The sequence below is a fragment of the Triticum dicoccoides genome, chromosome 7B, assembly GCF_002162155.2.
Source record: "Triticum dicoccoides isolate Atlit2015 ecotype Zavitan chromosome 7B, WEW_v2.0, whole genome shotgun sequence".
NCBI classification, from domain to species: Eukaryota; Viridiplantae; Streptophyta; class Magnoliopsida; order Poales; family Poaceae; genus Triticum; species Triticum dicoccoides.
This window is the reverse complement of record NC_041393.1, coordinates 490,618,810-490,631,295: the sequence shown is the minus strand read 5'-3', so window position 1 is coordinate 490,631,295 and position 12,486 is coordinate 490,618,810. Positions and strand designations below refer to the sequence as shown.

Sequence of the window (12,486 nt, the reverse complement as noted above, 5' to 3'; positions counted from 1 at the left end):
ATCAGGTAATGGTTTGAGTTCAAACACGGGATCACCCTTGGGTGGAGGGGGATCCCCAAGAATTTCAACGGGAATATTATGTTTCGGCATAGGTTCTTGTTTAAGGAACACTTCATCTATTTCTTCCCTTTCCTTCATAAACATATTGTTTTCATGGTCTAGCAAATATTGTTCTAACGGATCAGTTGGAGGAACAGCAATGGAAGCAAGACCAATAATTTCAGCCTTACTAGATGGTTCCTTTTCACGATGTTGTCTACTAAACTTAGCGAAATTAAACTCATGAGACATACCATCTAAGCCAACAGTGACAATATTCTTTTCACAATCAATCTTAGCACTAGCAGTATTCAAGAAGGGTCTACCAAAAATAATGGGGCAAAAATCATCTTGTGGGGAACCAAGAACAAGAAAATCAGCAGGGTATTTAATCTTCCCACACAAGACTTCAACATCTCTAACAATCCCAATAGGTTTAATGATGTCCCTATTGGCAAGCTTAATAGTAACATCAATATCTTCTAATTCAACAGGTGCAATATCGTGCATAATTTCTTTATAAAGATCATAAGGTATCGCATTAGCACTAGCACCCATATCACATAAACCATGGTAACAATGATATCCTATTTTAACAGAAATAACAGGCGTGCCTACAACAGGCCTATGTGTCTTAGTATCGGGTCTAGCAATATTAGCAGTTTCACCCAAGAAAGAGATAACATGCCCATCTAAATCCTCATCCAAGAGAGATCTTTAATCATAGCAATACCAGGTTCAACATTAATTTGCTCAGGAGGTGTATAAGTCATAGTATTACTCTTACGAACAACAGTCGAAGCTTTAGCATGATCTTTTATCCTAACAGGAAAAGGAGGTTTTTCAACATAAGCAGCAGGAATAATAGGATCACTATATGTAATAGTCTTCTCTTCGACTGTAATAGGTGCAACTACTTTCACTTCAACAGGAGGATTATATTTAAACCACTTCTCTTTAGGGTGATCAACGTAAGTAGCAAAGGTTTCACAAAAAGTAGCTACTATCTCAGAGTCAAGTCCATACTTAGAGCTAAATCCACGGAAAGCATCGGTATCCATAAAAGACTTACCACAATCAAACTTAGGTGTCATACCTGACTCCTTACCATCGTCGGAACCCCAATCTTCAGAGTTGTGTTTAATTCTTTCCAATAAGTCCCATTTGAAATCAATAGTCTTCAGCATATAGGAACCAGCATAGGAAGTATCGAGAAAGTTGCGATTATCAAGAGAAAGCCGAGCATAAAAATTCTGAATAATCATTTCCCGAGAGAGCTCATGATTGGGGCATGAATACAACATTGACTTAAGCCTCCCCCAAGCTTGAGCGATGCTCTCTCCTTCGTGAGGCCAGAAATTATATATGTAATTACGATCACGATGAACAAGATGCATAGGATAGAACTTCTGGTGAAATTCCAACTTCAATCGCTTATAATTCCAAGATCTCGTATCATCACATATCCTATACCATGTCATTGCATCTCCCTTCAAAGATAAAGGGAAGACCTTCCTTTTGACAACATCATCGGGAATACCTGCAAGCTTAAATAATCCACAAACTTCATCCACAAAGATAAGGTGTAAGTCGGGATGCAATGTTCCGTCTCCTGCAAAAGGATTAGTTAGCAGTTTTTCTATCATACCCGAAGGAATCTCAAAGTGAATATTTTCATAAAGCTCAGTAGGTTGAGGAGCATATCTTTGCTCTTCTGGTTGGGGTGAAGATACCCCAAACAAACCACTCAAAGGATTAGTTTCCATAGTGACAAGTAACAGAAAATTTCAGCACACTATATAAATGTTTCCTTACCAAGTTCCACTCACCAAGAGCGCTACGCTCCCCGGCAACGGCGCCAGAAAAGAGTCTTGATGACCCACAAGTGAAGGGGATCTATCGTAGTCCTTTCAATAAGTAAGAGTGTCGAACCCAACGAGGAGCAGAAGAAAATGATAAGCGGTTTTCAGTAAGGTTTTCTCTGCAAGCACTGAAATAGTAGGTAATAGATAGTTTTGTTAAAAGATAAATAGTAACGAGAAAAAAGTAAATAAAGTGCAGCAAGTTGGCCCAATCCTTTATGTAGCAAAGGATAAGCCTGGACAAATTCTAATAATGAGGAAGAAGCTCCCGAGGACACATTGGGAATTATCGTCAAGCTAGTTTTCATCACGTTCATATGATTCGCGTTCGGTACTTTGATAATTTGATATGTGGGTGGATCGGCACTTGGGTACTGCCCTAACATGGACAAGCATCCCACTTATGATTAACCCCTATTGCAAGCATCCGCAACTACAAAAAGGAGTATTAAGGTAAACCTAACCACAACATTAAACATATGGGTCCATATCAACCCCTAACGAAGCAATGCATAAACTAGGGTTTAAGCTTCTGTCACTCTAGCAACCCATCATCTACTTATTAATTCCCTATGCCTTCCTCTAGACCCAAATAATGGTGAAGTGTCATGTAGTCGACGTTCACATAACACCACTAGAGGAAAGATAACATACATCTCATCAAAATATCGAACGAATATCAAATTCACATGACTACTAATAACAAGACTTCACCCATGTCCTCAGGAACAAACATAACTACTTACAAAGCATATTCATGTTCATAATCAGAGTGTAATAATATGCATGAAGGATCTGAACATATGATCTTCCACCAAGTAAACCAATTAGTATCAACTACAAGGAGTAATCAACACTACTAGCAACCCACAGGTACCAATTTGTGATTTTGATACAAGATTGGATACAAGAGATGAACTAGGGTTTTGAGATGAGATGGTGCTGGTGAAGATATTGATGGAGATTGACCCCCTCCCGATGAGAGGATCGTTGGTGATGACGTTGGTGATGATTTCCCCCTCCCGGAGGGAAGTATCCCCGGGAGAACAGCTCCGCCGGAGCCCTAGCTTGATTCCGCCAAGGTTCCGCCTCGTGACGGCGGAGTTTCGTCCCGTAAGCTTGCCCACCAATTTTTCCAGGACAAAACCCTTCATATAGTAGAAGATGGACGCCGGAGGCCCACCAGGGGGCCCAGGGGGGCGCCCTCCTGTCTCCTGGACAGGGTGTGGGCCCCCTGGCCTATTTCTTTTGCTCATAATTCCTTAATAAATCCAAAAAGTTGTTTCGTGGAGTCTCAGGTCTTTTGGAGTTGTGCAGAATAGGTTTCCAACGTTTGCTTCTTTTCCAGCCAGAATTCCAGCTGCCGGCATCCCCCCTCTTCATGGTAAACCTTATAAAATAAGGGAGAATAGCCATAAGTATTGATATATAATGTGTAATAACAGCCCATAATGCAATAAATATTGATATAAAAGCATGATGCAAAATGGACGTATCAGTGGCGCGATCGACGAGGACGGCGGCGACAGCGTAGGGTTTAGGCGGAAGCGTTTGACCTAGTCTGATACCATGTAAGATAATAGGTTTGGGGGAACCGGCTCAACCCTCTAGAGGTGGCCTATCACATATATTCCCTCCGTTCCCAAATATTTGTCTTTCTCGAGATTTCAACAAGTGACTACATACGGAGTAAAATGAATGAATCTACACTCTAAAATAAGTCTACATACATCCGTATGTTGTGTCCATTTGAAATGCCTAGAAAGACAAATATTTAGGAACGGAGGGAGTATATAATGAAGGGGTACAACGTTACATCATACGTACACATATGTACACATATACAGAAGCTATACAGTCTAACAAATTGTGATTATGTTTTGAGGTGGTTTGTAGTTCTTATTAATAACCTTTGTAATAAAATAGATCTCAGTTCTTTCCGCCAAAATAAAAATAAAAATAAGGTAGAGATAATTAAGATGATGCCCTCACATTATGGTGTTCGAAATGTTGCATATGCTATGCATAGCAACCCAAGAATAGTATGATAAGAGACTCTAAAGACCGGAGCGAGAGGCATGCAGGGGCCGAGCACGCTCCCTGAATCACCTTCACTCATGGGCATGGCGACAAGGTACCGAAGCACGCGCGAGTTGCGCTCTCCTCTATCGTCGCTTCACCACTCCCTAATTATACACCACTCTCTTCTAGACACGCCCGGCCCAGCTATATATTCCTCCCCGTTCCTCGTCACCTGGATCGAGCAATGTCCCTGATGGAGCTCACCGTCCTACCTTCATACACCTAAAAATCAAGGTCATCACGAGGTAGGAGGAGGGGAGCTCGATCGATCCTAACGGCGAGTAATAATCTACTACAGCAATAAAGGAACCATGGAGGGGTTCCAGTGGAGCAGGCCCGTCTCCTTGCTCCTGTACGCCGTCTTCTTCCTGGCGGCGGCGGCCGTGTCGGAGGCCAACATCGGCGAGTTCGACGAGTACTGGCAGCGGCGCCAGCTGGAGGCCAGAGCCCGCGCGGAGGCCACCTACCATCCCAACCCCATCGAGGTCGCCAACAGCTTGAACCGCGCCGTCCACAGGGCCGTTCGGGAGGAGAGCGGCTCGAGGAGGAAGTTGCTGGGACTGCACAAGAAGTTCGCCGGGCCGTGCAAGGCGACGAACCCGATCGACCGGTGCTGGCGGTGCCGCGACGACTGGGCGACGGACCGGATGCGTCTGGCGCGGTGCGCGCAGGGGTTCGGGAGGCGGGCCACGGGCGGGCTGGGCGGGAAGATCTACATCGTCACGGACGGCGAGGACGACAACGTGGAGGAGCCGCGGCCGGGCACGCTCCGGTGGGCCGTGATCCAGAATGAGCCCCTGTGGATCATCTTCGCCAGGCCCATGCTGATCAAGCTCAAGGAGGAGCTGCTGGTCGGCAGCAACAAGACCATCGACGGCCGCGGTGTGCAGCTGCGCATCGCCGACGGCGCGCAGGTGACCGTGCAGTACGCGCACAACGTGATCATCCACAACATCCACGTGAACGACCTTATCGTGGGCAAGGGCGGCAGGATCCGGGACTCGCCGCAGCACATCGGGTTCCGCACCCAGTCGGACGGCGACGGCGTGAGCGTCTTCGGCTCCACCGACGTGTGGCTCGACCACCTCTCCCTCGCCACCTGCCAGGACGGCCTCATCGACGTCATCGACCAGTCCACCGGCGTCACCATCTCCAACTGCCACCTCACCAACCACAATGACGTCATGCTCTTCGGCTCCAGCGACAGCAACCCCAAGGACGAGATCATGCAGATCACCGTCGCCTTCAACCACTTCGGAAGAGGGCTCGTGCAGAGAATGCCAAGGTCATCATCATCATGTCAAGCTAAAATTAAGCTGGTTAATTTGTGCTCACAACATTTATAAATCATTTTCTCTTGCTTAATTATCAGGTGCCGATGGGGATTCTTCCACGTGGTGAACAACGACTACACCCACTGGCTCATGTACGCCATCGGCGGCAGCAAGAACCCGACCATCATCAGCCAGGGGAACCGCTACATCGCGCCGCCGAACCTGGCGGCGAAGCTGATCACGAAGCGACTGTACGCGGAGGAGGCCGAGTGGAAGAACTGGGTGTGGCACTCGGAGGGGGACCTGATGCTCAACGACGCCGTCTTCACCGACAGCGGCGGCCCCAACCAGAGGAAGTTCGAGAAGGATGACCTCATCCCGCCCAAGCCGGGATCGTACGTCACCAGGCTCACGCGCTTCGCCGGCTGCTTGCCGTGCAAGCCCGGCAAGCCCTGCTAAACCTTGGTGGCCCCGCCGGCCGGCCGGAGCCGATCCCTTCCGAATCTTCAATTCTCTATATAGCTTTGTTCAATTCTTTTACTCAAAGATTCGTGTATGTATTACTAGGACATTTGAGTAGTCTACGGGGTTCAGATCAGAGGACCCTGTAGGTTGTTCTTGTACATGCATTCGCCGTGTCAGCAGCCAGGCGACGCGGAGGGGATGAAGGGCAGAGAGAGAACATGTTTCTGTCTAGGTCATCCTGCTTACTTAGGGGAGGTGGAGGGCCCGACAGAAGGCATGCAAATATTGAAGAGGGCCGAGACTAATTTGTTAACGGTTATTTTTAAGGTTTATTGTCTGTTTATTTCTATTTTATTTCAACTTTCTATACATACATACATGCAAAATGCGCAAGTGAACATGTGTGCAATTTTCCCCGCGTCGATGAAAACATTTTTAGAAACAAGCTTGTTATTGTTGGGGCTGGACAATCACCCACTTCCTACAATCCGGCATGAACCTTTGGGCCAGGTTGTCTCTTACCTGCTCATGGAGTCGGCAGTCAGTTCAAAAGATTGACCTATTTGAAATGGAATCTCCGGATTTATGTTTATTTTTAATGTACAAGTTCACCGACACAACAAATATACAAACGACCCTTTTCACTCGTAGTGAATTTTGAGGATAGTTTCAACCAATTAGTTAGCAATGTTCCATCAAAAAAACTAGCAAGCAACAGAATAAACTCAAACAACATATGCATGTGACACTTAATTTAACGTGGAAAAACACCATTGTGGCTCACACAACTTCACCATTAGGATGCTAAGAACAAAGTCATCTCTAGGACCTCTCTCAATGTTGCCAACCGGCACAGTAGCGGAGCTAGAAGCAGATTGCGCCTGGGGCTAAGCTATATGAGTGAAAATTTTCTACGATTTTCTATGCTTTCTCTAAAGGAATTACAAGGGAATTTCTTAGTAGGCCTGGGGCTACAGCCCCAGCTGCCCCAGGCCTGTCTCCGCCACTGAACCGGCAACAACAACCACCATCACGAGAAGTAAAAGATTCCAGCAAAGCTGAGTAACACAACTTGTGTCTGTTTTTGAATGTTACAAACGGCTTTCAAATCGCTGAATCAAACAATATCAAATTTGGCATGCACACATACACACGAATTCATGAGACCCCCTAAAGAATTTAGCTCAGTACGACATTGTTTGCTTACCCAATCTATGCATCTCCTAAAACTACTTTGTGTTGAGACTACAACGGTACGAACTGACAAAACCACCCTCAATTAGATGCTCCACTGACCCAATCTTCAAACCAGCTAACCACATCGAAATACCTAAAGTAAGGACGACCCCATCAAATTTGTTGTCAATTCAAGCACGTTTGAGGTTCCAATCACCAACTTAAACATCTTCTAGTCAGATGCGGCAAATCTAGACATAACCTCTCTCCTCCTCCTCCTCCTTCTCTCTCTCTCTCTCTCTCTCTCTCTCTCTCTCTCTCTCTCTCTCTCTCAGGTTGTGCTCTTATTGTGTGATCTCTTTCACTCTCACAATGGAAGCCACCAGCAGCTGAGTGGAGTGACTAGGGTTTTCTTCTTCCCTCACTTCACTAGGAAGCACTCACAATAGTTGGATGCAAATGCACGTTTGACTTATGCGTTGATGTTGGGCTGCTAACACACCTCCATGTCTTCTTGTTGTGTGCCCTCCTTCACTCTCACGATGACAACCCACCAGCTGAGTGCAATGGGTATGATTTTCTTCTCCCATCACTTCACTATGGTGCACTCACAACTGTTGGATGCAAATCAGATCAATGGATCACATGTGTTGGACTTTGTGGGTTGATGTTGGGCTTTCAACACACCACCATGTGGGGATACTTGGACCAACAATTGTTCGGCTTTAAGAATGAAGCCCTTAAGTAACAAACAAGAGTGTCGACTAACAACTAAAACAAGGACACATATCTACTATCGTGTTGATGGGGGCGTGGTTTGATGATATGGTAATTTGGCCAATAGCAAATAATGATAACCGCATGAGCAATATTAGGCCTTGCGCACACCATAACATTTATCAAACTAAACCTAGGACCTAATACTCGTTTACGAATTGTACAAAGTAGACAAAATATATTTTGACCATCATTCTTATGTATTTTTTCTACAAATAACATATGCTTGTATTCGAATAAATTGTATATATGTTTACTAATACTTGTAGGTAGTGTATAGTTGTTCCTTTAGAAATGATAAAACAAGTCCAATATAGATAACAAAGAGACTTAGATGAATATAAGAAACATAACTTCTTTATAAGACACAAGTTACACTAAGGTCGTCGGAAGCCGTGGTCTCCAAGTCCTTCTCATCTCGATTTTCCTCTAAGCCTCTAGTACCAGAAGTTGCACAAAGAAAATCCTACATAAAGTACGACTAATCTCAGGGGATCTTAAGAGCCACCTGAGAGGCCCACCTCAATATGAAGAACATAAGATTATTTAACGCATGAGTAGGCGACCCCTCTTGCAAGCATGATGGTTGACTGCTAGATACCACAAGTCACTGCAAACTACTATATAGAGCACATCGAAATGGAATCAAAGACCACAATCACTGATGCCTCTACCAAGTTAAGGCATAACATCGAACGAGAAATTACCGGGTTAGGGTCGATCCGAGTACCATACACACGATTGGCTCTTCGATGTACTGTGAAGACTAAATCGTGACTGGGATATAACTAGATGGATGCCAAGCATTGATCAGGAGTTCCCCAATCAACTCCTGGCACCATGAAGGTCACCAGAGGCGAGAAGAATCGGTGGACAACATAAATTATGATGTCTTCCTCTGATCCCTGGTACCTAGTGTTATACACGCCATCCACTTATATAACCCTGGCCACATAGTGTATGATGATGGATGCGCGTAGGGAGGTGGCGTTGTCTGGCTCCATGGTGGCGTCAACGGCAGACTTGCCAAGGTCGATGCGTCAAAATGAAGATGGGTCAATGGAAGATGGCGGCAACGGCCTGTCAGAGTGCGTCGGACCAGTGTGTGCCCTAGACCCTCCAAGAGGCTAGGCTAAGGCCTCCGACTTTAGATGTTAGGTTTTGGTGCGAGGTCTGTTTGGTATTCGGCTTGGACTTTCGGCCCCCCTTCATCAAGTGGTTAGGAGTTGCTACAGATGTTGTCATGATGGTGGCTTCAGACTTACTGATGTATTACTTTTTAAGGTCTTTGTGAATAATTAATAAAATAACTGCATGCATCGGCTAGATGCAGAGGCCGGGGGTCATCCTCCTTTTCTAAAAAACATAGTCTTGATTATTTGTGGAAAAAAAATCAAATTGTGTGAGTGTGAATAGTCGCATAGATACTAATGTCTCCTTTGAATTACATGTTTTCATCCTTTTTCTGTTTAGGTTCACTTGGATCACATGAACATTATTGAAAACTATCCATAGATTAGCAGAATACCCGAGGTTAGCAGAATATGTGGGAAAACATAAATAATGATGTCTACCTCTCCTTGGCATCGTGGTGTTTGTGCATGCCATCCACTTATAAGCCTGAACACATGGTTGTCGAAGAAAAAACAATCAAAACATGCAAATGTGAATAGTTGCTACCGATGTTAAGGTTTCATTTGGATTACAAGATTTTCGTAGGACCTCTACCTTATTAGACTCCTTTGGATCACATATTCACATGGTCGTTGTTGATAAGCCTCCATACTTATTGCTTCTTGTTCTGTCAAAGTTTCAGTATCACTAACTTCTTGTTTACTCATCATCTAGGATCGATGCACTTTTGCGTGTTTCCTAGTATATGTTCTTCGACAAGGTGGTGGTGGTTGGGGGGGATCCGGATTCTGGGTTTGTTTTGTTGTCTTGCCCTGGCTTTGGCCAGGGCTCAGTTTAAGTGTTTGATTGGCGGAAATAAGGTCTCCCATCATCCTCGTTCTGTGGCAGTGATTGGCATTGGCAGAGGGCATGTGGAGCTTCAGTCAGGTGAAGGAAATATGCCCTAGAGGCAATAATAAAGTTGTTATTTATATTTTCTTATATCATGATAAATGTTTATTATTCATGCTAGAATTGTATTAACTGGAAACTTAGTACATGTGTGAATACATAGACAATACATAGTGTCCCTAGTATGCCTCTACTTGACTAGCTCATTAATCAAAGATGGTTATGTTTCCTAACCATAGACATGTGTTGTCATTTGATAAACAGGATCACATCATTAGGAGAATGATGTGACGGACAAGACCCATCCGTTACTTAGCATTATGATCGTCACAGTTTCATTGCTACTGCTTTTCTCATGACTTATACATGTTCCTCGGACTATGCGATTATGCAACTCCCGAATACCGGAGGAACACCTTGTGTGCTATCAAATGTCATAACGTAACTGGGTTATTATAAAGATGCTCTATAGGTGTCTCCGAAGGTGTTTGTTGGGTTGGCCTAGATCAAGATTAGGATTTGTCACTCCGTGTATCTGAGAGGTATCTCTGGGCCCTCTCGGTAGTGCTCATCACTATCAGCCTTGCCAGCAATGTGACTAATGAGTTAGTTGCAGGATGAAGTATTATGGAACGAGTAAAGAGACTTGCCGGTAATGAGATTGAGCTAGGTATGATGATACCAATGATCGAATCTCGGGCAAGTAACATACTGATGACAAAGGGAGCAACGTATGTTGTTATGTGGTTTGACCGATAAAGATCTTTATAGAAATGTAGGAGCCAATATGAACATCCAGGTTCCACTATTGATTTTTTTTGAACTGCACTATTGGTTATTGATCAGAGATGTGTCTCGATCATGTCTATATAGTTCTCGAACCCGTAGGGTCCGCACGCTTAATGTTTGATGACGATTTATATCATGAGTTATGTGTTTTTGATAACCGAAGTTTGTTCAGAGTCCGGGATGAGATCACGAACGTGACGAGGAGTCTCAAAATGGTCGAGACATAAAGATCGATATATCGGAAGGCTATGTTCGGACACCAGAACGGTTTCAGATAGGTTCGGGCATTTTTCGGAGTACCAGGAAGTTACCGGAACCCCTCAGGGCATTGATGGGCCTTAATGGGATTTAGTGGAAAAGGAGAGGAGGGCCGCGCCCCCCTCCCATGGCTGGTCCGGATTGGACTAGGAGGAGGCGGCGCCCCCCTCTTTCCTTCTCCCTCTCCACCTCTTTCCCTCTCTCCCTCTCTTGGAAAATGAAGGGGACTCCAACTAGGATTGGGAATCCTAGTTGTACTCCCCCTATAGGTGCGCCCCTCCTTGGACGACCTCCTCCTCCTCCCTCCTTTATGTACGGGGGCAGGGGCACCCGAAAGCACAACAGTTGTTCTCTTAGCCATGTGCGGTGCCCCCCTCCACAGTTTAACACCTGGGTCATATCGTCGTAGTTCTTAAGCGAAGCCCTGCGCCGGTAATATCATCAACACCGTCGCCACGCCGTCGTGCTAACGGAACTCTCCCTCGTCCTCAACTGGATCAAGAGCTTGAGGGACGTTATTGTGCTGAACGTGTGCTGAACACGGAGGTGCCGTACGTTTGGTACTAGGATCAGTTGGATCGTGAGGACGTTCGACTACATCAACCGCGTTAGTCAACGCTTCCGCTTTCGGTCTATGAGGGTACTGGACACACTCTCCCGTCTCATTTCTATGCATCTCCTAGATTGATCTTGCGTGTTCGTATGATTTTTTTAATTACTACACTCCCCAACAGTGGTATCCGAGCCAGGTTTATGCATAGATGTTTTATGCACAAGTAGAACACAAAGAGTTATGGGCGATTATAGTCATACTGCTTACCACCAACGTCTTACTTTGATTCGGTGATATTGTTGGATGAAGCGGCCTGGACTGACATTACATGACTGCGTTCATGAGACTGGTTCTACCGACGTGCTTTTGCACATAGGTGGCTGGCGTGTGTCTGTTTCTCCAACTTTAGTTGAATCAAGTTTGACTACGGCCGGTCCTTGTTGAAGGTTAAAATAACACACTTGACGAAAAATCGTTGTGGTTTTGATGCGTAGGTAAGAACGGTTCTTGCTAGAAGCCTGTAGCAGCCACGTAAAACTTGCAACAACAAAGTAGAGGACGTATAACTTGTTTTTGCAGGGCTTGTTGTGATGCGATATGGTCAAGACATGATGAGATATAAATTGTTGTATGAGATGATCATGTTTTGTAACAGAATTATCGACTACTGGTAGGAGCCATATGGTTATCGCTTTATTATATGAAATGCAATCGCCATGTTATTGCTTTACTTTATCACTAAGCGGTAGCGATAGTCGTAGTAGCAATAGTTGGCGACACGACAACGATGCTACGATGGAGATCAAGGTGTCAAGCCGGTGACAATGGAGATCATGACCATGCTTCATGGATGGAGATCATGAGCACAAGATGATGATGGCCATATCATGTCACATATTTTATTGCATGTGATGTTTATATTTTATGCATCTTACACAAGTAGAAAACAGGGCATTTGTCCCGGTTGGTGAGGGCCTTTTGTCCTGGTTCTTGAACCGGGACTAAAGGGTCGTTACTAATGCCTCCCCCCTTTAGTCCCGGTTCTAACACGAACCGGGACAGATGGGCCTCAACGTGGCCGGTGCGCCGAGCCCAGGCAGGAGGGCCTTTGGTCCCGGTTGGTGGCACCAACCGGGACCAAAAGGCATCCATGCGTCAGCATTTTAGTGGCTGGGGTTTTTGTTTT

At 45.1% G+C, this 12,486-nt stretch overlaps 1 protein-coding gene across 1 annotated transcript; it reads left to right on the top strand.

Moving 5' to 3' along the window:
- Positions 1-4,184: 4,184 nt before the first annotated feature.
- LOC119340018 (pectate lyase-like) lies at positions 4,185-6,076 on the top strand. The gene is made up of 2 exons (XM_037611933.1): positions 4,185-5,268; positions 5,356-6,076. The coding sequence occupies exons 1-2, from the start codon at positions 4,295-4,297 to the stop codon at positions 5,714-5,716; spliced, it is 1,335 nt and encodes a 444-aa protein (XP_037467830.1). The 5' UTR covers positions 4,185-4,294; the 3' UTR covers positions 5,717-6,076.
- Positions 6,077-12,486: the final 6,410 nt, after the last annotated feature.